The 23,005-nt window shown below is 45.0% G+C and overlaps 2 protein-coding genes across 10 annotated transcripts in view; one reads left to right on the top strand and one right to left on the bottom strand.

Annotated features, from left to right (window-relative positions):
• The window catches only part of LOC118118022 (adhesion G protein-coupled receptor L1), a 29,924-nt gene extending 16,906 nt beyond the window's left edge, over nucleotides 1-13,018 (top strand). For 4 of the 8 annotated variants that reach the window (XM_035170827.2, XM_035170795.2, XM_035170803.2 and 1 more), the window contains 20 exons: nucleotides 1-108; nucleotides 582-846; nucleotides 934-1,648; nucleotides 2,932-3,035; nucleotides 3,238-3,423; nucleotides 3,537-3,575; nucleotides 3,819-3,999; nucleotides 4,103-4,225; nucleotides 4,435-4,652; nucleotides 4,739-4,912; nucleotides 5,753-5,965; nucleotides 6,075-6,295; nucleotides 6,397-6,463; nucleotides 6,564-6,652; nucleotides 7,831-7,999; nucleotides 8,164-8,313; nucleotides 8,442-8,538; nucleotides 8,633-8,743; nucleotides 9,705-9,731; nucleotides 10,067-13,018. The exon at nucleotides 1-108 is cut by the window's left edge and continues 100 nt beyond it. In XM_035170827.2, the coding sequence (XP_035026718.1) occupies nucleotides 1-108; nucleotides 582-846; nucleotides 934-1,648; nucleotides 2,932-3,035; nucleotides 3,238-3,423; nucleotides 3,537-3,575; nucleotides 3,819-3,999; nucleotides 4,103-4,225; nucleotides 4,435-4,652; nucleotides 4,739-4,912; nucleotides 5,753-5,965; nucleotides 6,075-6,295; nucleotides 6,397-6,463; nucleotides 6,564-6,652; nucleotides 7,831-7,999; nucleotides 8,164-8,313; nucleotides 8,442-8,538; nucleotides 8,633-8,743; nucleotides 9,705-9,731; nucleotides 10,067-12,042 (5,233 nt within the window). In that variant the 3' untranslated portion in view covers nucleotides 12,043-13,018. The remainder of the gene's footprint in view (nucleotides 109-581; nucleotides 847-933; nucleotides 1,649-2,931; nucleotides 3,036-3,237; nucleotides 3,424-3,536; nucleotides 3,576-3,818; nucleotides 4,000-4,102; nucleotides 4,226-4,434; nucleotides 4,653-4,738; nucleotides 4,913-5,752; nucleotides 5,966-6,074; nucleotides 6,296-6,396; nucleotides 6,464-6,563; nucleotides 6,653-7,830; nucleotides 8,000-8,163; nucleotides 8,314-8,441; nucleotides 8,539-8,632; nucleotides 8,744-9,704; nucleotides 9,732-10,066) is intronic. The other 4 variants (XM_047341989.1, XM_035170846.2, XM_035170818.2 and 1 more) reach the window with 4 other exon arrangements.
• A 1,029-nt stretch (nucleotides 13,019-14,047) lies between these two features.
• Nucleotides 14,048-21,508, bottom strand: LOC118118054 (phospholipid phosphatase 3). 2 transcript variants are annotated; one of them, XM_035170859.2, is made up of 6 exons: nucleotides 21,018-21,498; nucleotides 18,288-18,445; nucleotides 17,891-18,177; nucleotides 17,715-17,772; nucleotides 15,235-15,411; nucleotides 14,048-14,926 (listed from the first exon to the last, which is right to left on the bottom strand). In XM_035170859.2, the coding sequence occupies exons 1-6, from the start codon at nucleotides 21,217-21,219 to the stop codon at nucleotides 14,828-14,830; spliced, it is 981 nt and encodes a 326-aa protein (XP_035026750.1). In that variant the 5' UTR covers nucleotides 21,220-21,498; the 3' UTR covers nucleotides 14,048-14,827. The 2 variants fall into 2 exon arrangements, with proteins under 2 accessions (XP_035026750.1, XP_035026761.2); XM_035170870.2 differs by lacking the exons at nucleotides 14,048-14,926; nucleotides 15,235-15,411 and adding an exon at nucleotides 15,943-17,486 and having other exon boundaries at nucleotides 21,018-21,508.
• Nucleotides 21,509-23,005: the final 1,497 nt, after the last annotated feature.

The following is a 23,005-nucleotide window of genomic DNA, read 5'->3' as shown; positions in this document are numbered from 1 at the left end:
CGGTGACAGGCTATACGTCATGCCATGGACGCCATATAGGACAGAGGTGCTGTATGAGTACGCCTCCTGGGACGACTACCGCCAAAACAGAATCACCACCACCTACAAGTGAGTAATGTCTGTGTGACACTGAATGTCTTTTGAACCCAGACGAAACAAGCTATTTGAAGAGGTGCGGGTCCTCTGGGTCTTATCATTAAACAATCTTTTTTTTTTATAAATAACACTGAGCAATACCACCAGCAACCACAGGTGCCTGGTGTAAATAATAATAATACATTTATATATATATATATATATATATATATATATATATATATATCAAAACCAAGGTTCAAAACCAAGTTACAAAGTGCTTTATGATAAAACAGATAAGTAATAAAATCCAAAACATAAAATGGAACACGATAAAATGCTACAAATAGTTATAACCATACCATTGCAAAACAATAAAAGGAAGATAGAAATGATTTATCCAGGTCCTTTAACTCTATTTCTCACTTAATTAAATCAATCAGCTCTTCATTTAAGACTGTATCTCCACGTGTGGACTGCTTATGTCCTGTCATTGTCTGTCCTAGGTTGCCTAGCCGGGTGGACGGTACAGGCTTTGTGGTTTATGATGGCGCTGTGTTTTACAACAAGGAGCGAACGCGCAATCTGGTCAAGTATGACCTGCGGACCCGCATCAAAAGCGGCGAGGCAGTGGTGGTTAATGCCAACTACCACGACACCTCACCTTACCGCTGGGGAGGGAAGTCAGACATCGATCTGGCGGTGGACGAGAACGGCCTTTGGGTGATCTACTCTACTGAAGCCAATAATGGACGCATCGTGGTCAGCCAGGTAGGTGGAAATGAAAACAAATCAATGTTAGTTTGAATATACCGAAGCTCTCTCACCTCCCATGTCTCCACTCTTTCCTTTCTGCAGGTGAACCCATACACCCTGCGGTTTGAGGGTACATGGGCCACCGGCTTTGACAAACGCGGGGCGAGCAACGCCTTCATGGCATGTGGCGTGCTCTATGCCGTACGCTCCGTCTTCCAGGACGATGAAGGGCAGGCAGAGGGCCGGGCTGGCAGCGACATGGTGATTTACGCCTACGACACCAGCCGTGGACAGGAGCTGCCCGTTCAGATACCGTTCCCCAACCCTTATCAGTACATCTCCTCCATAGACTACAACCCCAGAGACAACCAGCTGTACGTGTGGAACAACTATTATGTACTGAGATACCCGCTACAGTTCACTCCGCCGCCGCCCACTAAAGGTTTGCAGAACAAGTGCAGATGTGTAATGGAACACACGGTAAATCCAGAGAATGAACTGTGTTTTCTTCCCCCACCCCCAGGTCCCCTCTCCTCTCTGATGACGACCGTACGCTCCTACACGGCTACTGTTGCTCTGACTCCAGTGCGACCGTCGGCCTCCCACCCAATTGGCGTCATCAATCGAGGGCCCTTTGACCAGCGGCCCATCACAGCCATGGTCCCTCTGACCCCACGCCCTCCACTGCGTATCCCCTTGGCTCCTGGGGGCCCCGGCCAGGTGGGCGGATGTGAGGGCCGGGTGGCACGAGGGGTGCAGTGGCCCCCTACCCTGAAGGGAGAGACGGTGGAGAGGCCGTGCCCTAAAGGTTCACTTGGTAGGTGTTGCATGTGTGAGCCTGTGATGTCAGTACACGTGTGTGTGTGTGTGTGTGTGTGTGTGTGTGTGTGTGTGTGTGTGTGTGTGTGTGTGTGTGTGTGTGTGTGTGTGTGTGTGTGTGTGTGTGTGTGTGTGTGGAATCTGCACGTGTGTTTCTGTATCTCGTTTCCCTTTGAAATGTAGTCGGGTGTCCTCTCTTTGAACTGGCCTTCAGATGAGAGAGTAGAAGACATAGAGAGGTTACAGTGTTTAGACTCAGCGGGTTCATCAACTCTTCCTCTCGCTGTGCAGCTGTCTTCCTCAGCCTGCCGCTCCCTCTCAGGAGAGGCTGTTAGGAACATTATGTAGACAAGCCTGTGGTGCATCATGTTAATCGTGTTGGACCTGGTTTAAACACAGAAGTGATGTTCACACTGGAGCATTATGTAACTTTAACTCATGTTCAGAACTTAAAACAAGTGTTGCTGTTGCCTTCTACTTGCAACTAATGTGCAGAACTAGTGGGTTCTAGATGCTCTGTTCTCATTAAATATCCCACAAACAGACATAAAAACGGATATTTAGTATTTTTTAAATGTATGCAACTCTCAAACAAATCTCGTTGAAGCAAAACTTACACCTATCCACTAACATGGAGGCAGCGGGACATATAATGCAGCCAGCCACTGGGTTTGCTTTGGCTTCACCTTTGGGGAGCTCTCATGTTGTCCATCTTTATGGTTTTAACTTGTTTGTCTGGTTTAATATAATTCAGTCTCTGAAAGAACAGACAAAGTAAGTGGCCAGCTAGTGAAGAAAGTTAAACAAACCAAATAAACTAAATGAGAGAACAACCATTTTTGTCATGAGTTGATGAAGACAAAACAGAAGCCCAAAGGAGTATTATACTTTGTGTGAACAAACATGACTGCAAATGAACGCTAATGTCGCTCCATGCTTCTTTATAACTTTATAAAATTATATTATATTTAAAGTCTGCATTTTTCTAACTTATTAAGGAGTTAATCCATCCCCAACTGGTCAAAACAAATATCAGTGTAGATACATATCCTGACTGTAAACATCAACAAAATATCAAAAACTATTAGTATCCTTTACTTGACTCAAAGATAGTTAAGTCATTATTTATTTTCTCTATATATTTTTAGATTTCTTTTTTTTACCAGGTGTACAGTATATTTCATGAATATTGTGTGTCAGACGAATCACGTCAGGATCTGTGGGACATGACCTGTCCTCTGTCCTCTCTGACTGTCTTTGTCATGGTGTGTGCCTCTGCAGGTATAGCCTCCTATCAGTGCATGTTATCTCCAGTGGGCTGGAGCTCCAGAGGGCCTGACCTTTCCAACTGTACCTCTCCCTGGGTCAGCCAAATTGCACAGAAGGTTAGTCACACACACACACACACACACACACACACACACACACACACACACACACACACACACACACACACAAACACACATTACTGTGCACACACACACCCACACACAACACACTGTGCAAATGTCCTAAAGCCAGACAGCAAGCCGCTCCCCCTTAAATGTCAAAATATTTGACATTATAAACGCCCCCGCCTCACTCTAGATTAAGAGCGGAGAGAACGCAGCCAACATCGCCGGGGAGTTGGTCAACCTAACCAGGGGGCGGATCTATGCCGGTGATGTCAGCATGTCCGTCAGGCTAATTGAACAGTTATTGGACATCCTGGACTCCCAGCTTCAGGCCCTGAGACCAGCCAATAAAGAGTCTGCAGCGCGCAATTACAACAAGGTAAATGCTTCCTGTTGTGTGGATGTGTACTTGACCTTTCCTGGAAATGAAAGCTGAAAATGTCAGACATGATGATTCCCACTATAAATGCTTGATGCTTTTTTTTTTTTCAGCTGCAGAAGAGGGAACGCACCTGCAGAGCTTACGTTCAGGTAAACTATGGATAGAAAGAAAGAAAGAAAGATAGATAGATAGAAAGATAGATAGATAGATAGATAGATAGATAGATAGATAGATAGATAGATAGATAGATAGATAGATAGATAGATAGATAGATAGATAGATAGATAGATAGATAGATAGATAGATAGATAGATAGATAGATAGATAGATAGATAGATAGATAGATAGATAGATAGATAGATTAATAACAAAACACTCTTTCTTTTTGTCAGGCTGTCGTTCAGACAGTTGATAACCTGTTGGGTCCCGAGGCTCTCGTGTCCTGGGCTGACATGAGCAATGTAGACCAATCACGCTCCGCATCACTGCTGTTAGACGCAGTCGAGAAAGGAGCATTTCTATTGGCCAACAACCTCTACGAAGGCCGTTTCAGTGACAGAGCACCAAATGTTGGTACGTGGCCGTTCAGTATCTCAGCTGTTTTTTTTTTGTTCAACACATTGTGGAAATTCACCAGCTCATCCAGACGTCTGTGTCCGTGTCTCTTCATGTTCAGATCTGGAGGTGTATGTGCTAAACACAGAGGCGGACATACAGGACCTGACGTTCCCTCACTCCTACGACAGCGACAGCATCTTGCAGATATCAGCTCTGGCGCTGCAGCAGTACAGCAACAATGGTCTGTGACAGGCTATGAAACTGATTAACACTTTGTACAAGTAAATCTCAGCATGGTACACAGCACAATAGACCATGGATAGGAAGTAATGGATTGTGGAAGTGACACATGTTCTGTATTAAAGTAAATGAAAAAAATCATTATGAAAAAGGATATAAATGTTCCCCTCTTCACTGTGTCGTCCTCTCCTCTGTGGTTCTCCTCTGCAGGCCAGGTGAAGCTGGTCCTCTCTCTCTATAAGAACTTGGGCTCCTTCCTGACAACCCAGAATTCCACTCTGCGACTCGGCCTGGGGCTGGGCCAGGGCTCAGAGGTCAGGCGTAAGAGCCTGGTGGTCAACTCCCATGTGATCTCTGCCTCTGTGCACAGAGGATCCAACAGAGTGTACCTCTCTGAGCCCGTGATCTTCACCCTCAGGCACCTGCAGGTGTGTTTACCTCAAAATTAACACCCACAATGAACGGACCCCCTGACGCTGTGCACAACGTGGTCACTGTGTGTTTGTCTCTGCAGCTGGAGAACCACTTTGGCCCCAACTGCTCCTTCTGGAATGCAACAGGGTTTTCTGGGAGCGGCAGGTGGGCGACGCAGGGCTGCCGCCTGCTGCACACCAACAACACACACACTACCTGCGCCTGCAACCACCTGTCCAGCTATGCTGTCCTCATGACTTATCAGCAACCTGCTGTAAGTAACACACACCACAAGAACAGCATATAACACTGTTAAATTCACCGTCACAGCAGAAAGAAGCTAAATAATTTCATTTTTATTGCCAATATATGTAATTGCAGTTCTATTTTCTTATCCTCTAAGAGATTAACAGTTTATTTGCATACATTTCCTCACAACTAAAAAAATACAGATTACTCTAAATTACTCTAAATCTTTCTATATTATTAGTTTTTACATGTTAGTGTCAATGTGGTCAGCACATCAGCAGCTGATGTGAGGCCTATAATGAGTTTTTCTTTATTTATAGTTTTTTGAATTTATAATTGAATGGTGCTAAGACCAAGAGATTAAAAGGCCAATGTTAGACATTAATACTGCTAATGCTTTTTAGATTCCCAGGTGCCAGACTTTAATTTTGTAAATCTACCTCCATCTTCAGACACTTAAGTCCTCCTGACAACAGTACTATGCACCCAGTGGCACAGTAGGACTTTAACCCACTGCGCTCTCCAAAATGCTGTTTAAAAATCAAGCGGAGAGGGGTGATGAATGTGGCTTGTAGCTGTAGGAGAGAAAGAAAGAAAGAGAGAGAGAGAAAGAAAGAGAGTGATTTAAGCTGCAGGGTATTTTCCTCTGCCAGGAAATTGAATTCAAATGTTCTCTTTGTTGAGTGTGTATACCATATATTTGACACAAGGACACACAACCAGAGGCAAAGACACACATGCACCTCATTCCTTAACCACAAAAATACACATCCACCTATGCTCACAGATCTGCATCAACACATGCAGCGGCATTCATACATGCACACTTTATGATTATCTTTGTATGTTCTCGCCTCTTCACCAGTTCGGGGTCGGCGTAGAAGAGCTTCTGGTCTATGTGGTGTCTTGGGTTGGCATCTCGGTAGCACTGGTGTGTTTGGCCACCTGCCTTACAACCCTGTGCTGCCAGGGGGCACCCTGGCACACAGACCACAGCACCATCCACTGCAACTTGTGGGCCAACCTGCTCATCACTGAACTGCTCTTCCTTGTTGGCGCCAACAAGACACAGTACACAGTGAGTGCTGAGATACTGGACTAATATAACACTGAAGTATCAGAAATGATTTTATGTGGTTTGTAAAGTAGCTTTTTGGGGCCTAAAGTACCGTTGTGTCACTCTACAGGTGGTGTGCTCCATCATTGCTGGCTTGCTGCACTTCTCGCTGCTCTCAGTGTTTTGCTGGTTGTGTCTGGAGGGGGTGGAACTTTACCTGCTGCAGCGGGAGGTGTTTGAGGGTCGCAACTCCAGGAGGAAGTATTTCTACCTGTGTGGCTACTCCATTCCTGGGCTGGTGGTGGCCGTGTCTGCAGCCATAGACTTCAGAGGCTACGGCTCAAAGACGGCGTAAGTTGACTGTGTATGTGTGTAGATGTGCACATTTTTGTATGGAACCAATTCCAACATCTGTAAATCTCTGACATGTGTGTGTGTGTGTGTGTCTGTAGATGTTGGCTACGAACAGACAACTACTTCATCTGGAGTTTCCTTGGACCTGGTGCTGTCATCATCATGGTGAGAGTTCATGCTCACACACATCCCAAACTTTTCATGTATCTCAGATTTAATCAGAGTTTAACTGTGTTTGACCTTGTTGTTTCCTTTTTGACCTCAGTTGAACCTTGTTATCTTGGTGATGACCTTACATAAGATGCACAGCACTGCAGCCCTGAAGCCAGACTCCAGTCGCCATGACAACCTGAGGTTAGTATAGTGCCTCAGGCTCATCTGTCGGGGGTGATTATGAGCAGAGCTGCACTTATTAACATTAGCAAAGCTGAATTAATAACTGTAACACGTCCTGGATTGATAAAGATGTGTTCATTTGATTTTTGATTTTCTTTTCTCTCCTGTTGCAGTTTTTGGAATTTTAATATTTCATACCTTTCATTGTTTGTGTTGTAAAACTACAAAATAAAGTTTAAAAATGAACGACAGACTGTTATGACTGGGGAAGCTTGTCCATTTAGAGATAAAAATGTAATTCAAATTCTTAAGACTCACCTAGAGAGAGGGAGCCAGTGTAAATGTAAAATGATAAAACAGATGTGCTGCAGACAGTAGACTGCAGATCTCCACCAAGGCCCAACATTCCACTTAAATTCACTCATGCTGCACCAAATTTCACAAACTGGTAAAAACCGCTCATCTTTCATCAAGATCCATTAATTATTCTCTGGGAAAACTGTGAAAATGTTAAAAAATAACGCAATGTTCCATCATACATCCATCATACTTTCAGGTTTCATAGAAATCCATCTGTAATCATTTTTTTTTTTTTTTGTGTGTAATCTTGCTCACAAAGAAACATACAAATCAACCAACAAACAAATAGACAGGGGTGACAACATTACCTCCTTGGTAAGGGTAATAAAACAGTTGTAATAATACAGTCTTTCTTTTGTCTTAGTACAGCTCCAGCATTTAAGCAGCATTTTGAATAGTTTCAAGTCTTGCACAGCTTTTTGGAAAACTACAGTGAAATTTGCTGCAGCAGCCTCGGTGGCTCCATAAAACTATACAGTCTCTATATCCTTGAAAAGGTCAAACTTTAGTAAAGCTCCATAAATGAAAAATAAAGGAAAAGAAAGTGTAAAAGAAAGCTGTGGTGGGTAGAGGTTATTTCCTCTGAGTTTAAAATGCGTCTGCATCCTCTTTTATTCTATTTCTTCCGTTTCTGTTTGACAACTTGTTGAATTTGGGTGTGTGTTCACTTGGCATCAGTTTCACTAAAAGTCTTTAGCTGTCTTGTGAGATTGAAAGTTCAATATTCTGTATTTCTCCGTTTTCTTGCTCAGATAGATTAGTTGTCGTTTTTTTTTTCTTTTAAATGAGACGTGATTTATCCGTGTCCTCTTTCCCTTCGGTCTCTCTCTCTCCAGGGCGTGGGCAGTGGGCTCCCTGACGCTGCTCTTCCTGCAGAGCGTCACCTGGTCCTCAGGCCTGATGTTCCTGTCTGCTCCATCTCTCCTCCTGGCTTATCTCTTCTCCTCCCTCAACACCGCCCAGGGCCTCCTCATCACCATACTGCACTGCAGCCTTGCCAGGAAGGTCAGTCTCTGTGTGTGTGTGTGTGTGTGTGTGTGTGTGTGTGTGTGTGTGTGTGTGTGTGTGTGTGTGTGTGTGTGTGTGTGTGTGTACTGCTCCTGCATTGTGTCTCTCTGTCATCATGTACGTTTTAACACATAACTTTAATGTTTGAATATTGCAACTAGGGCCAGAAGGACTATGGCCGATGCCTGCGTCTCTCGCAGTGTTGTGCAACCTCCTCTTCCAGTTCTCCGGACTCGGTGAAGGGTTCTGCCCTCCGGTCCAACAGCCGCTACACGAGCAGCCAGAGTCGGAGAGCCACTGCAAACAGACAGGTACTACAAAGCACTGAGCCCCTCTCTCTCTCTCTCTCTCTCTCTCTCTCTCTCTCTCTCTCTCTCTCTCTCTCTCTCTCACTCTTTCTCTCTCTCAGTTTTGACCTCTTGACCTTTTCCACTCCCAGAGTCGCATCAGGAGGATGTGGAACGACACCGTTCGCCGGCAGACCGAATCGTCTTTCATCGCTGCCGATGTGAACAACACTCCCACTCTCAACCGAGGTGACGATCATGCTCGTTTGTCTTTTAAATCTCGGCTCCGTGGCTGAGGGATGTTTGACATTTATTTTCTCCCTCTCCTCCTCTCCACCCTCAGCTGCTTTGGGAAACCACTTCCTCACTAATCCAGTGCTGCAGACTCATGCTGGAGCCTCTCCCTATGACACAATGCTGGCCCAGGGATACAATCAACCTTTCTCCTCCACAGGTGCCTCTCAGTACAGTTTACTCTGATTCTTTCGCAGCTCTTATCTTTTTTATTCTTATCTATACAGCTTACTCTCTCCTCTACTTTCTGTCGCTTGTAAAAACACAGTAAGCTTGTGTAAGACCCTATTTGGACCTGGTATTAACATCCGTCCTGAGAGATCCGATCACAAGTGGACATCACTGTTCACACCTGAAATGAAAATGTGTCTCCGGTGACAACTCGTGATTGGATCTCACTTCCCCGCTCTACATACGCAAATAATCACATATGGAATTTCTGTTCATGAAGACCAAATTAGGTCTTTTATATGGATGTGTTTGTGTGTGTGTGTGTGTGTGAGAGAGAGAGAGAGAGAGAGAGAGAGAGAGAGAGAGAGAGAGAGAGAGAGAGAGAGAGAGAGAGAGAGAGAGAGAGAGACCTTACCCCCAGGAGATTGACTTTTGCCACCAGTGAGGAGTTTTCCGTGCGAGAGAAAGAGAAAAAGCAGGTGACTGGAGAGTGGGGGGGCTGAAAGGATGAATGCGCAGCGTGGTCTACTATAGAGAAATATTTTATCCACTTGAAAAAGAGAATCAGTTATTATATTTTAGTTAGTCTGGACACTGAGGTAGGGCCTATAAACAAATATACATATGGTGTAAACTGTAGCGAGTCAGAGGACGGGAGCTGAGTAGTTGGTTCTTCATATGTGGCCCAGGACTCATTTGTGTTCACAGAGACTCTTTTGGTCTAAGTAGCACCGACCACTTGTGATCGGATCACTCAGGCAGGAGATAAATAAAAGGGCTGAACAGGGTCTAAGACTTTTGCACTTTAACTTCTGCACATTGGGAATGCAATTTAAAGCGCAAATGTTTTGGTGTGTGTGTCTTTTCTGATTTTTGTTTTTGAGTGGAACTGTTTGTCTTTTACATGTTGTTGACCCTCTCCCTCTTTGTCTCTCTGTCTTAACCTGGAGCAGTAGGAACCTTCAGAAACAAGCAGAGTATGAGCTCCTTTATTGTGCTCACTTTAAATCATTGAGCCCCACTTCCTTGTGCACTGTGGTTCTATTCATAAATCTGTGCAACATTCGCAACAGTAACAACTCATAGACCATGAAGCCATAATATACATCTCCTCCATGTCGCTGCACACTGAACATTTTCATCAAATTATATTGTTAATACCTGAATCTTCTTGGTAATTCTGCACCCTCAATAGGCACAGGAAAACTCAATTCTGCACTCTCATGCATTCATCCATGTGCATCGCTTCATGTAGTTCTTTAATGGCGTCTCGGTCCTTCTGTAACTGTAGTCCTCCTGTTTCTCCTAACAGAGGGTGTCGTGTCCCAAAGTCAGGAGTCCTGTGGGTTGGACAGTGTGTGCCTCAACGGAGGCTACACCCCCAACACCTTCACCCTGCACGGTCTGGGGACTACACCTGGGTCCCGAGCTGGAGTGGTGGGCAGCACTGACCTCCTGAGGGAGGGAGGAGTAGGCATCGGAGGGGATGACATCTCACCAGCCCTACTCACCCCCCACGGAGCCACAGATCTGGGCGGCAGTGCTGGAATGCGCCGGAACCTGTCTGACGCTGCTGCACTGGAGAAGATGATCATCTCAGAGCTGGTGCAGAGCAACCTGAGGCCCTCGGTCCCCATGCCGGTTCCTCCCGAGCGCTACGGCAGCCTGGCGAGGCCTCATCACCACGATAGGGCGGCCCTGATGCACACCGCCACACTGACTCGACACCCACAGCCGCCCCAGGAGGGCTGGGCTGCCACCATGCAGCCAAACACACACCACAATGCACAAGATGGCTGGGCGCATACAAGGCACCACACGCAAGAAGGCGAGACACATTCTACAACACGGGGGCAAGATCATGCCACAACGCCACGCTTACAAGATGGCTGGTCGCATGCATATACTTCTGGAGATTCGGAGTCCCGTGAGCTGCTTAAAGACGGGGACAGGTCGCAGCTGCAAGGCACTCTGGGACGCCGAGGGCTCCAAGACAGGCAGCAAGCACGTCCCCCTGATGTTCAGGCTCGGCCTTACTCCACACTCAGCCGCACCCCTGGTACTCTGTCCCGCCACCGTGGCACGGTGGAGTCAAGTGGAGGGATGGACAGAGAGAGAGAAAGGGACAGAGACTGGGATCGATACAGGGACAGGCCCCTTCCGCCTCCTCCTCCCCCTCCCCCACAGGAGTCTGAGCCCCTGTACAAGGCTCTGGAAGAGCCGCTGCTGTTGAAACAGAGGGAGGCAGGTGTGGATGCTTGGCGAGGCCAGAACAAGGACGAGACATTTCACTTAAAAAGGGACGGATTGATTGAGGAATGGAGGGCTGAGCGAGGAAGGGATGATTGTTTTACCTCTCAGAAGAGAGACGGAGAGATTGATGAATGGAGAGGTGGAATGGAAAGAGGGAGGGATGAACCTCATCTGTTGGAGAAGCGAGATGGAAGATTGGAGGTGTGGCGAGGAGGAGCTGAGGCGGAGCAGGAAGAGACTTTCATAACCCAGAAGAAAGAATTCGGGATTGAGGCATGGAGAGGTGGGATGGAGAGAGAGAAGGAAGAAACCTTGTTTTTAAAAGACAGAGACGGATGGAGGGCAGGGGTTGAACGAGAGAGTGAGAAACAAAAGGATAGAGCACTGGACGTGTGGAGAGGAGGGATGGATGTAGACAGGGAGGAATCCTTCCTGTTTGAGAGCAAAGATGGCGGTTTAGACGGGAGGAAACGAGGGAAAGATAGAGGGTCTCTTCGGTATCATGGCGAGCGGGAGGATTCAGAGAGCTTTGCTCTGCCTTTGACCCCTGATCTTGACCTTGATCCTGACTCCTCACCAATCTACGCCAGAGATTCGAACCCCTCCCCGCTCTACCCGGGGGACCGAAGCTCGCCGCCAATCAGCATCTTCCCCCGAAGCTCTCCCCCGACAAATATTTTCACTCAACGAGACAACAACTCACCTCCCAACAACCTGTACTCCCGACACTCCCCCCAGGTGTACAGCCGAAGCAGCTCCCCTCCTCGCTTCTACACCCGCACCTCCCCTCCGACGCTCTCGTACCCCGACAGCAGTCCTGAAGGTCCGGAGGAGGTCAGCCCTGCCGGCCAGTCCCAGCGGCCCGCCCTGGAATTGCCCTATAGCCTGGGGCGGCCCCCGCTGGGGCCGCGGCCCAATCACCTGCAGACCTTCTACCAGCCGCCACCGCTGCCATCCAATGGAGACGCAGCGTACACGGCAGAGCCCAACTCTGAGGGAGACGACGGACAGATGCAGCGGGTGACGAGCCTGTGACTAGGGCGGTGGTGATCGGGGCATAGAAACCAAGGAGGAGAAGGAAGAAGGCGCTAATAACAACAACAAATGATGATTATGATGATCGAACTGATGGAAATGATGATGCGTATGATGATGAAGAGGATACCAAAAAGGCATGAAGAAGGTACCAACGATGATAATGACAGCGATGGCTCCTCCCTGCTTCTATCTTCCGATCACCACGAGATTCCCCCCTCTCCATGTTTTGTTACTTTTCTATGACTGTGATCCATTTCTAACTCTTCCTCCTCCTCTTCCTCTCCCTGTCCTCTCCTTCCTGAAACCCTGCTGTGTCTTCCTGCCTCATCAGTGCTTATCCTTATTGGCCCATAGTCTAAGTTTCTATCGATTCATCGGCTGGGTGTCGCCCCCTCCCTGTAGCAAGCAAACAGTGTGTCAAAGAAGCACTTGTGTGTTGCCAAAAAATCCTTTCAAAGAACATGTGCATGACTTTATAGTGGCTTTACGAGGCTACATACCGTAGGAGGAAAGTGCTGAAGTGCGTGTGTGAGCATATGTGCAAGTGTGTGTGTGTCTTGCTTGTTGAGCATGCGTGTGTGAAAGGGCGCGCGTGTGTGTATGAGCGTGTGTGTATATATACATCATTCTTGTATAATTAATGTATCACAGTGAAGCATTTTATCAATATCAACTGGGGGGCTTCTTACACACAAACCCCTGCTACTGAGTTTGAACTCTTGACCAATCCCATTTCACAACAACACCAAAATCTCCGCCCCCCAACACCTCCTCCTCCAACCTCCACCTGCCAGGTGATGGGACTTGTTGCTGTGGAGTTTGTCATAGCAACAGAACTCTTGACTCCAGAGCCAGAGATCATATAAAAACCTCAGAACTTTTCTGCAACCCCTGAGATCCTTGTACATATCGACCTCAAGTGTTCTGATTGTCTTGTATTGCTATTGAAGTTCAAGTAAACATGTGAAATAAATGTTTTTGTCTTTCTGTTTGTGTGGCTGTACAGAGAGATTGAGGGTTTCAGAAAAAGGAGAAAGATATTTACATACTTACTTTAAATCTGTTGGCGTACTTGAGGTACTTTGGCTGATGAATACTTTTACTTTTTAAATACTTTGAGGTAAAAATATGTAAAATATCCTATACTTTTGCACAAATTTAGTTTACAGGACAGAAGTTTTACTACTTTTACTTCAGTTAAGGACCTGTGTTTTTGTGCCACCTCTGTTGATAAAAAAAACGTTATAATTTGTTTTCATGGTGCTGTAAGTAGCTTTATTGGCATTAGTGTTATCTTATGTAAAGAAGAACAGTTAAATGTGACTTGAAATTCTTGAAATTTAAATTCCCTCACCCTACTTTTCTTGTGTTTATAAGAAAAGGAGGTCACCGTGACCTTGACCTTATACCTTTGACCACAAGAATTCAATCAATTCAATCTGTGAATCCAAATGAAGGTTTGTACTAAATTTGATATTCCCTCAAGGTCTTCCTGAGATGTTGCGTTTACAAGACCAAAACCTTCACAGTGACTTGCAAAGTCCATTAGACCATCTCATTCTAGATGCATCAGTTCATGCATCTAGTCTACATGAAATGAAGAAATTTCCTCAAGACGCTCTTGACAAATTGTGTTCACAAGCATAGGACATACAGACGGATGGACAACCTAAAAACATAATTTAATAAAAATCAGTCATATGATGTGTAATTATGAGCATTTTAGCATCATCTAGTTCATTGTTTTGGTTTTACTGACTAACGCCAGGATATCATCTAATCGCTCATGTTGACCTAACTCCAGATGCTGCATTTATCTTCAGAGATAATGGGAGGCATCGAAATTCCGAGACTTGCTGAAGAACAATGTGGAGCTTTTTCAAAAGCTCAATGTTGAACTTCAAGATGTACAGTGATGGTCTTTTGAACGATTCTGCAATAACATGTAAAATCTTTACTCTCAAAATGATTATGTCATAGTATTTGAGAATAAGACACAAAGTGAACTAAAATAGTCAGATTTATTTAAGAAAATCGCCTTTTTCATTATTTATCAGTGTGCTCTTGAAATGGTAGGCAGCCTAGAAAAATGCTGTACATATTAATATATATCCAACCAAGAATTAGTAGCAAATGCGTTCTTTCTCTTCATTCAATATCTATTACATTCTACAGACATTCTCTTAATTATCCCCTTATCACTAAACTACATATATGAAATCTAAGTGGTACAACACAGGAGGGAAACAAGTTGCTTTCCTGCTGCTTGTGTTTTCTTCAACAACCCAACCATATTTAATGGATTTATGTAAAAAAGAAAAGAAAACAGCTTCATGTTTGTATAAAATACATTCTACATAGCAAATCATTCTAAAGTGGTAGTGAATAATACTAACAAATGGAAATCAAAAAGTGCTTTTACAGTATCATTCGAATTGTACAAAATCTGTATATATATATTTACAGGTGACGTATCGAGTGGTAGTGGTCGCTGTGTGTTCAGTCTCTTCTCACAGGTAAGTATTACATGTTAATGTCATTCCCAAGGAGGAAAGATCGAGTACTCAAGCTGATTACGCAACACTCCAGCTGAGCAGGCGCTGGAGTCTTCAGCTCCTTCCCTCTTCCTTTCTCACAGCTCATATGTCCTTTCACTGTTTCTCTCTCTGTCTGAGCACTGAGGTATGTGGTTGGACTTCACAGGAAATGGTCTCACATTCTTCACATCTCTCGTCTCTCCGAGCCAGACTGTAGGCAGCAGGTGGAGGTTGGGGGTCCATGTTTAGCAGACGGTATGGTGGGGTGACAGGGGGGTGTCCAGGGTCTCAGTTGGAGAGAGGGCTGAACTGGAGCTTTTGAACATGGAGGAGATGTGGAAGGCCTGAGAATAGACAGGGAGAAACATGGGACTTAAAGTGTTACTCCACGTTAAAATGTGTCTTTTGAGCTGTAAACTAGATAATTTGTTTGTTCTTTGACGAAAAACATAAACGCTGGTTTTAGTATAAGGAGGGGTGTAGGTAAGTGTGTCTCAGCTCCAACCTCCCAGCACTGCGCTCTCAAGGCATGTTTTTCATTTCCAGGGAGAGACACTTCATCCAAAACTTAGGGGTGAAGTTACACATTAAACAGACTTTGACAAGTTTAAATGCACTGATGAACAACAACCAGCAGACGAGGTATACTGACCACCCAGTAAGCAGTGAGGGCTCCCTGTATGTAGCCTGTCAGCACGTCGGACGGGTGGTGCCGGTAGTCGGAGATGCGGGTCAGGCCTGTGTAGACCGCCAGCAAAACCAGGAAGAACTGCAGCGCCGGCCTCAGCAGCCGAGCCCCACCCCACGTCAGCCGGGCCTGCAGGTAAAACTGCATCACAAAAACAAAACAGTGCTAATTAATGCAAGAGTGCAGTAATCATCACAGCCTTTACAAGTGTATCTCACCATTTATTAGCGCAGCGTCCCAGTGTTCCCTGATCTCCTGCTGTTTTCATTTGCTGTTAAAGCTCTTTGCTGTTAATTCAGACTCAAGACTCCACATTTACTGGTAGTTCAGTCACTACAGAGTCATGTCATGTCTTCACTCTGCTGCTATGAGTCACGTTTATTTAACACAAATACTATCCTCACTCTCTAATTAAATCCAAGTGTTGAAATATTGGCTTTTATTTTAGTTTAGTCAGACAACTCACGTTCAAACGTTTATTGCAACAGTAGAACAGGTTTAGTGTTTGGCATCTAGGCTCCAACGTAATCACTCCCCCATATGATTACACAGGAATGATGGGAGTGATGAGCAAATACTTGTAACCCCCTGTCGGAGCCTACAGGTGGATGCTGGGGTGGTGGAGGGGCTGAAGCTACTGTTAGCAATACTGCAGCAGCAGTGCGAGCAAAGGGGATGATGGAAAATGTCTGCTTAAATAGACCACCTGATAAGGTGGGTGTGTATTATAGATGGTTGTGGAGAGTGAGGTATGTCACATGATGTATGTCACATGATTGGAGCAGCGCAGTGGGTTCAATGTATTGAACTAGAAAAGCACTCGGAGAGAGTATTCCTCTGCCAAAGCTGATTGGCCACCTTATCACCATAATGCATATTGAGATCAGATACATACTGTATATTGTGTACAATGACATTTTCTGCAAACTACTCACATAAACACTAAAATACCCAGTGACTGATATGGCTGGAAAGAATATTTGTTACAGTACATGAACTAAAAAAAGATCACCCCACTCAACACATGCCTACATTTTCATAAAGTTCATAAGAATCAGTTTCTTGAGAAACTCACAAAAATGCTAAAAAAGGCTGTATCTATTTAAGAAATTGAAAAAGAATCCTGGATCTGCACCAAAATGTTCTTTCCTGACCCATAGCACATCCTTCACCAAGTTTCGTGGAAATCTGTCCAGTAGTTTTTGCTTAATCTTGTTCACAAACAAACAGATAAACATACAAACCCACAAACAAAAGGACAGGACTGAAAACACGACCTCCTTGGCAGGGGTAAAAGTAAAGAAACATGGTTTGGAGAGTAAGAAAATGATGTGAGTCAAATGCTATGGCTCTCACAGTCACCTGGTCACAACCCAGTCAAATAACAGAATCATAGTAGTATCGGGCGGCTGTGGCTCAGGAGGTAGAGCGGGCTGTCCACTAACCATAAGGACAGTGGCTGGCTCCTCTATTCCGTGTGCTGAAGTGTCCATGGGCAAGATACTGAACCCTAAATTTCCCCCGAAGGCAGTGTGAGTAGTGTGTGATTGAGAAAGTGCTGCGCATTCTGTAAATGCACTGTATGAATCAAAAACTATAGTGTTAAACACTTTGAGTGGACCTCAAGACTAGGAAAGTGTTTTATAAATACAGTTCACTCACCATAGTAAAGTCTGACGCCAGCATATTAGACACCTCCATTCACCATTACATCGAAATAACAAATGAGGTAATATGTTTTGGGAGAATGGAGAATGTGTGTATCTCTCCTTTCCTCCTTCCAATTCATGAGTTACACTTTGCCAGATATAAAGTATTCAGTGCACTGATGCAGCTTCTGATGTCTCCAGTTCTGATGACAATGAAGATTAACAATCTTGTTGTCCTTCCTTTACTAATTATAGTACAGCACTACAGAAACATACTGTATGCAGGCACTTGCAAGCACGAACACAAAGTTTCAAATACACATATAAATGCAGGAGCTTACACACACACACACACACACACACACACACACACACACACACTTGCACACAATAGAGGAGAGCAGTGAGGCGGGGAGGCGAGGTCACACTCCTCCCACAGCAGAACAGAGCTGTCCCTGTTTGTCCCATTCCTCCATTCAGTCCCTCTCTTTCTCCCTCTGCTCTTTCATGCTCCCTCGTTCTGCTGCGAACTGGACTGATGATGGGTCCCCGTTTCATTCCCTCCCGCTTTGTATTTCATAGAGGGATGGTAATTGGAAATTGGAGAGACAGTAAATTGGGTTTACTGGTGTTTGTGTGTGTGTGTGTCTGTGTTTGTGTGTGTGTGTGTGTGTGTGTGTGTGTGTGTGTGTGTGTGTGTGTGTGTGTGTGTGTGTGTGTGTGTGTGTGTGTGTGTGTGTGTGTGTGTGTGTGTGTGTGTAAAAGAGAGAGCAGTAGACAGATAGAGATACTCACTGCTAAATAGAGCATTGTGTACATGGCAAAGGAAGCATGGCCCGAGAAGAAGGACTTCCTACAAACATGAAGAAGTATTTAGAATCACATGAGATTTAAAGTTCCATTTATACCGACTTAATATATTATTATATTATTAATTATACCACAATTAACACACACACATAAACGCATACCTCGCCTCTTCCTCTAACCGGTGGTCAGGATGTTGGCATCTCACTGTTGCAACATAACTCCCCGGCGTGCAGTTGAGTGACGCATAAGTGACCCCACACACAGAGAGGAAGTAGGGTCGTAGCCGGCCCACACTCAGCTTGGCCATGTTGGTCAGTGATTGGCCGACGCAGCAGCCGAACAGGAAGCAGCCAAGCTCCTTATACAGACAGGACACGTACAGATTCCTGATGAAGGCCTTGGAGCTGACACCTCGGAAGCGTACCCTGTAACACTCCCCGAGGGCGATCTGGGGGTGAACACACAACCGCCATATTACAGCCTACGTATCCTCCTCACAAGCTGCGACATGCTGTACCTACAGTATGAGTAACAGTGACTGCTATGATGTGCACTCACTGTGAGGCCCGTGATGATGATGCCACCAGCGATGAGTAATTCATCTGTTATGGCCTCTTGGTCCAGATAAGGATAGGTGATGCTGGGGTCCCCGCACATAAAGCCCCTTCTGTAAGGACTCACTGCCTTCAGCTCACATGCGAAGAAAGGGATGGAGGCTGCAGCGGAGGAGAAGGAGAAGGGAAATTAAAAGAATTTGCAGGAGCAAGGTATGGTTTGCTATTAGAGGAATCCCCGGGGGGGTTACAGATATTTCTTTTTGTTGTGAGATAGGTGAGGTACTGGAGAGGATGAAAGGGAGGAGAAAAGAGGAGCAAAACTAAAGGTTGAGAAAGGGAAGACTTGTAAAGCTGTTGCCCTGGGTACAGCCTTGTTTTTTATATTTTTGCATCTGTGTTGTGTTAGAAACCTGTGTTCTCACATTGGCTCATCCAAAAATTATGGTAAGTTTTTATTGGGGGGTTGCTAGGAAAAACTGCGGAGCCTCTCACTCTGACATTTGCGTTCTCACGTACTGCCGGAGAATGTCAGGAGATTATCTGGAGTTCAGAGAATGTCTAAAAGCAGCTTCAGGGAGCACACTTAAAAATGAGGTTATGTTTGACATACATATGTCCTATCGTCATCTCCTGTGTGGGTTGCATCTATCTACAGCCTACTGGACATGGATTGGTTTCTAGATGGAGAGCATGTGACGTTCGCTAACTTTTCTGAATTAGTTGCATAGATAGTCTTTCTGTTTGAATGGAGAAAATTAAAAAACTTTGTTATTTTTGTTGCGACTGTAATATAATTATGGTATTACTAGCAGCAAAATGAACGCCCTTGTCGTTCAAACATAATACCGTCAGAGGCGAAGACTACAGCTATAATCAAACTGACAGGAGAGATGACATAAGGGGATTGATGAAAGAGTAGAAGGTCAAATAAGGAGAAGTTGTACAGCAAAATAAGGGTGGGAACCAGGACTTTTCTCCTGAGAACCTAACGAGTTAGACAACTGTGAGGAATGTGAAGGTCACTGCAGAACTGCTCCACTGGGACGAAAGACACTAAAGCGACTGTAGAAAGCTCCCACGTCCTGACTGAATACAGACCGAATCCATTGAGACTGGAAATAGAAGAGTGAGGCAGGCTCAAAACAGACAGAGTCTGGACTGCGCATGAGCAGTGTGTGTGAGTGTGTGTGTGTTGATGAGAAGAGAAAGGGAAGTTGTTTGTGACTTCAGTTCAACTCTCTCCTACAAAACAAAGAACGAATGCTGCAGCAGCTCTGTGCCAGAACCAGCCTCACACTGTCTCTGTCTGTCTCTGGGTGTCCTTGCCTCTCTCTCTCTCTCTCTCTCTCTCTCTCTCTCTCTCTCTCTCTCTCTCTCTCTCTCTCTCTCTCTCTCTCTCTCTCTCTCTCTCTCTCTCTCTCTCCATCCTTTATGCCTACACATTAGAGAGAGGAATGAGAGAGAGAGAGAAGAGAGAGAGAGAGAGAGAGAGAGAGAGAGAGAGAGAGAGAGAGAGAGAGCAGGAACAGAGACAGAGACAGTCTTGGACGGCTCCGTCCTTTCTGCACATGTCCAATCTGTTGTCGGTGCAGACTACCTCTCCATCCAGCTTTTTCCAATATAACCTACATTACATAACCACCCTCCATTCACATATAGAAAACATGGGAGGAAGGGTCAACGATTACAGCAGTCACACACACACACACACACACACACACACACACACACACACACACACCGTGCATTTATTTATTTATACCAAATACAATTCCCCCTGGCTTGACTCTACCCTGAGAACGGGAGGTTGTCATGGAAACTGTAGAATTCCCTGGGCAATGCACAAACCAGCTGGCACGGAGGGGCTCGGGAGCGCGCATTAGTGGAAAAAACATGGCCAGAGATACATGTTGATGGAGAGAGAGAGAGAGAGAGAGAGAGAGAGAGAGAGAGAGAGAGAGAGAGAGAGAGAAACTTTCTTTCTATTTTTCCCCTTCTTTCTCTCCATTTCTTCCCAATCCAGGAGTTAAGTCGCTGCATGATATTCTGCAGGCGGGCTCGAATGTCTTTGTTGACTAAATAAAAAGAGGAAGAAACAAAGTGTAACTTCAACCATGTTGAAGTTAACCCTCACTGCTCTAGGAAGGAATAACAAGTAGGCTACTGTAGAGGGTTGCAGCTGTCATCAACAAACCTGGAGACTATGTGTACAAATGTGAAATTCATTGTCAGTTATCGTGCCAATTATTCTCTTATAAATCATTTAGATTTTTAGATTATTTTATGCCATAAAATATTAAAACTTCTTTTAAAAATCTATATAAATTGCCCCTCAGCACACCAGTGTAAGTAATTGCATCTTTTGCATTTAAATGCATTCTCACACATCTGATGCATGGCTGGACAAAATGACAGAGACACTTATAATATATGCTTATAATCTAAATCCTTAGTATATTACACTATATACAATATGATATTATTATACTTTAATACTGTAAGAATATTATACTTACTTATAATATAATGCATTCCAGTGCAAACAAAACCCAAGTGACCACAACAATGACCGTAGAAGCAATTGCAAACTTTCAGATTTGTTGTATTTGCTGTGCAATTTTGTTGGAACACTTCATTAATACGTCAATAATAAAAGCATTCAGCCTTGCTGTCAACAGTTAGAACAACTTCTCTCGTGTACCTGTGCTGAAGCCTGTATTTTGATATTTACCAAGGAAGAGGCACAGGAGGTCTAAGCCGACCAGAAGTTTTCTTTTGGACAAAGCCGGTCCGGTTATCTCGATGAGTTTCTTCCCGGTGCCGTTGTCCATCCCCATCCCTGCTGCGGCCAGGCTGCTCTTGTTGTCCGCCAGTCTGAGCTGGAGGTCCGCGCTGGAGACGCCGGCGCTCTGTGGCACAAATCTATCCAACATGACGCCTATTGGCTCGGAGCGCACAAACCTGTTGGCGTCAGAAACCGTGGGAGCGCCCTTGAACTTCGCTCATGTGCGGGGCCACGGGGGACTGAAAGTGTGAGCTGCCGCTGTTGTTAATGCGCTTGCCGCCTCAGTACCTGTTTTCCTTTTTACGCATTTCATCACAGACTCTGCAGGGCTCGTCCTGACCCGTCACAGGGCGCAGCGTCACCGGGAAGATATGCAGAGCACGGAAAACTCCTCACTGGTTGCAAAAGTCAATCTCCTGGGGGTAAGGTCTCTCTCTCTCTCTCTCTCTCTCTCTCTCTCTCTCTCTCTCTCTCTCTCTCTCTCTCTCTCTTTTCTCTCGATGAAGGAGCATCTGATGCCTCATATCCTTCATTTCCTCACGTGTCCTCTGTGAATCAGCGGCTTCCTAAGTTGCTTCTGTTAAGAACATTTGACTAAGTCTGACAGATATTTCATAATCTGTGTAAATGGTTTTAATTGTGAAAATGGTGACTTAACCCAACGTTTGTCCATGGCCTAAGTTGACCTTTCTATGTGGTAACAAATGTAATTTGATATTTTAAACGTGGTCATCCATTGATAAATACTTAATATGTTGTGAATTTCTTTTTACATCCTCCAAAAAACACTCGCAGGCGTTCTCATTATGCAGATTTGGTGAAGGGGTGATGTGTGTGTGTGAATAGCGCGAGAGGTAACATTCCAGGAGAGAAGACACAGAACAAGGGCCTTTTTCAAGGTCCTCGTGGAAGAGGCGAGCACAGTGATCAGATCTGTGGCTGATTCAGAGACTGATACCTAGTGCATCTGCTGTGAGGCAGGTCATCAAAGGTTATCTTGGCAGTTAAACGAGCAGAAATGTTGTCATGGTTTTGCCAGGGATGTCATTGTAATAACATTGTTGAGATCTTTAAATAAACCAATGCTGTTGTTTGCAGTTACTTAAGTCACAAACCTATAATATACAAATAACATCTATCCTAAGTTTGGATGCTCTGCATTATTTCACATATGAATCCAAAGCACACAGCTTCAGGCTACAAGCAGTGGTCTGTATGCAACCCTGCCAGGATGCTTTGTTATTATAGGAGCAGTCCAGTTCAGTAACATCGCTGCTGTATGCAGGTTAAATCAAGTGCATCGCGTGTCTTCACGGAAGGGGGATAAGATCATGAAATCATGTGAAAATACAGGATTATCATGCAAAAACAAGATCGCTAACATGCTAACGCTGAAATGATCTTAAACTACGGTATTACAATCATTGTCATTATTTTAAAATAAACGTATTAATGGAGAAATTGCTACATTTGTGGGTCCCTCTCCCAGCTTGCCGGTGATTCGCAAGGCATTATGGGCAAGGCAAATTTCCATACCCCTAGGTTTGAAGTGAGGGTCGGAAAAATCTCAGTTTCGAGGGCCTTCCCCTACATGTGAATGAGCAAAACGAAGGGGTAGGGCCAAGGGGTGAAATGCGATTGGGCCCAAGTTCTGTAATGTAGAGACATGAATGAGTGTATTTAAATGTGTTGTAATTTAGCTTTGAGCGGAGGGGGTCTGTGTTTGCACTTCTTCTGCTTTTAGGACAAATGAGTTCTCTCCTGTAGGGGGAGGTAAACGCACCACCAGGGGAGGTTTTCATCTGCCTCCTCTGCTGGTTGGCCATTTTTGCTTTCACATCTGCATGTTGGAAAACCAAAATAGGGAGAGAGATAGAGCCACTACTTGTTTTCTTGTTTTGAAGTGAAAATAGAGTCAGTGACGTCCCAGTGAG

The sequence above is a fragment of the Hippoglossus stenolepis genome, chromosome 2, assembly GCF_022539355.2.
Source record: "Hippoglossus stenolepis isolate QCI-W04-F060 chromosome 2, HSTE1.2, whole genome shotgun sequence".
Taxonomy (NCBI): Eukaryota; Metazoa; Chordata; class Actinopteri; order Pleuronectiformes; family Pleuronectidae; genus Hippoglossus; species Hippoglossus stenolepis.
The sequence above is the reverse complement of the archived record's forward strand: the minus strand, read 5'-3'. Positions and strand labels throughout refer to the sequence as shown.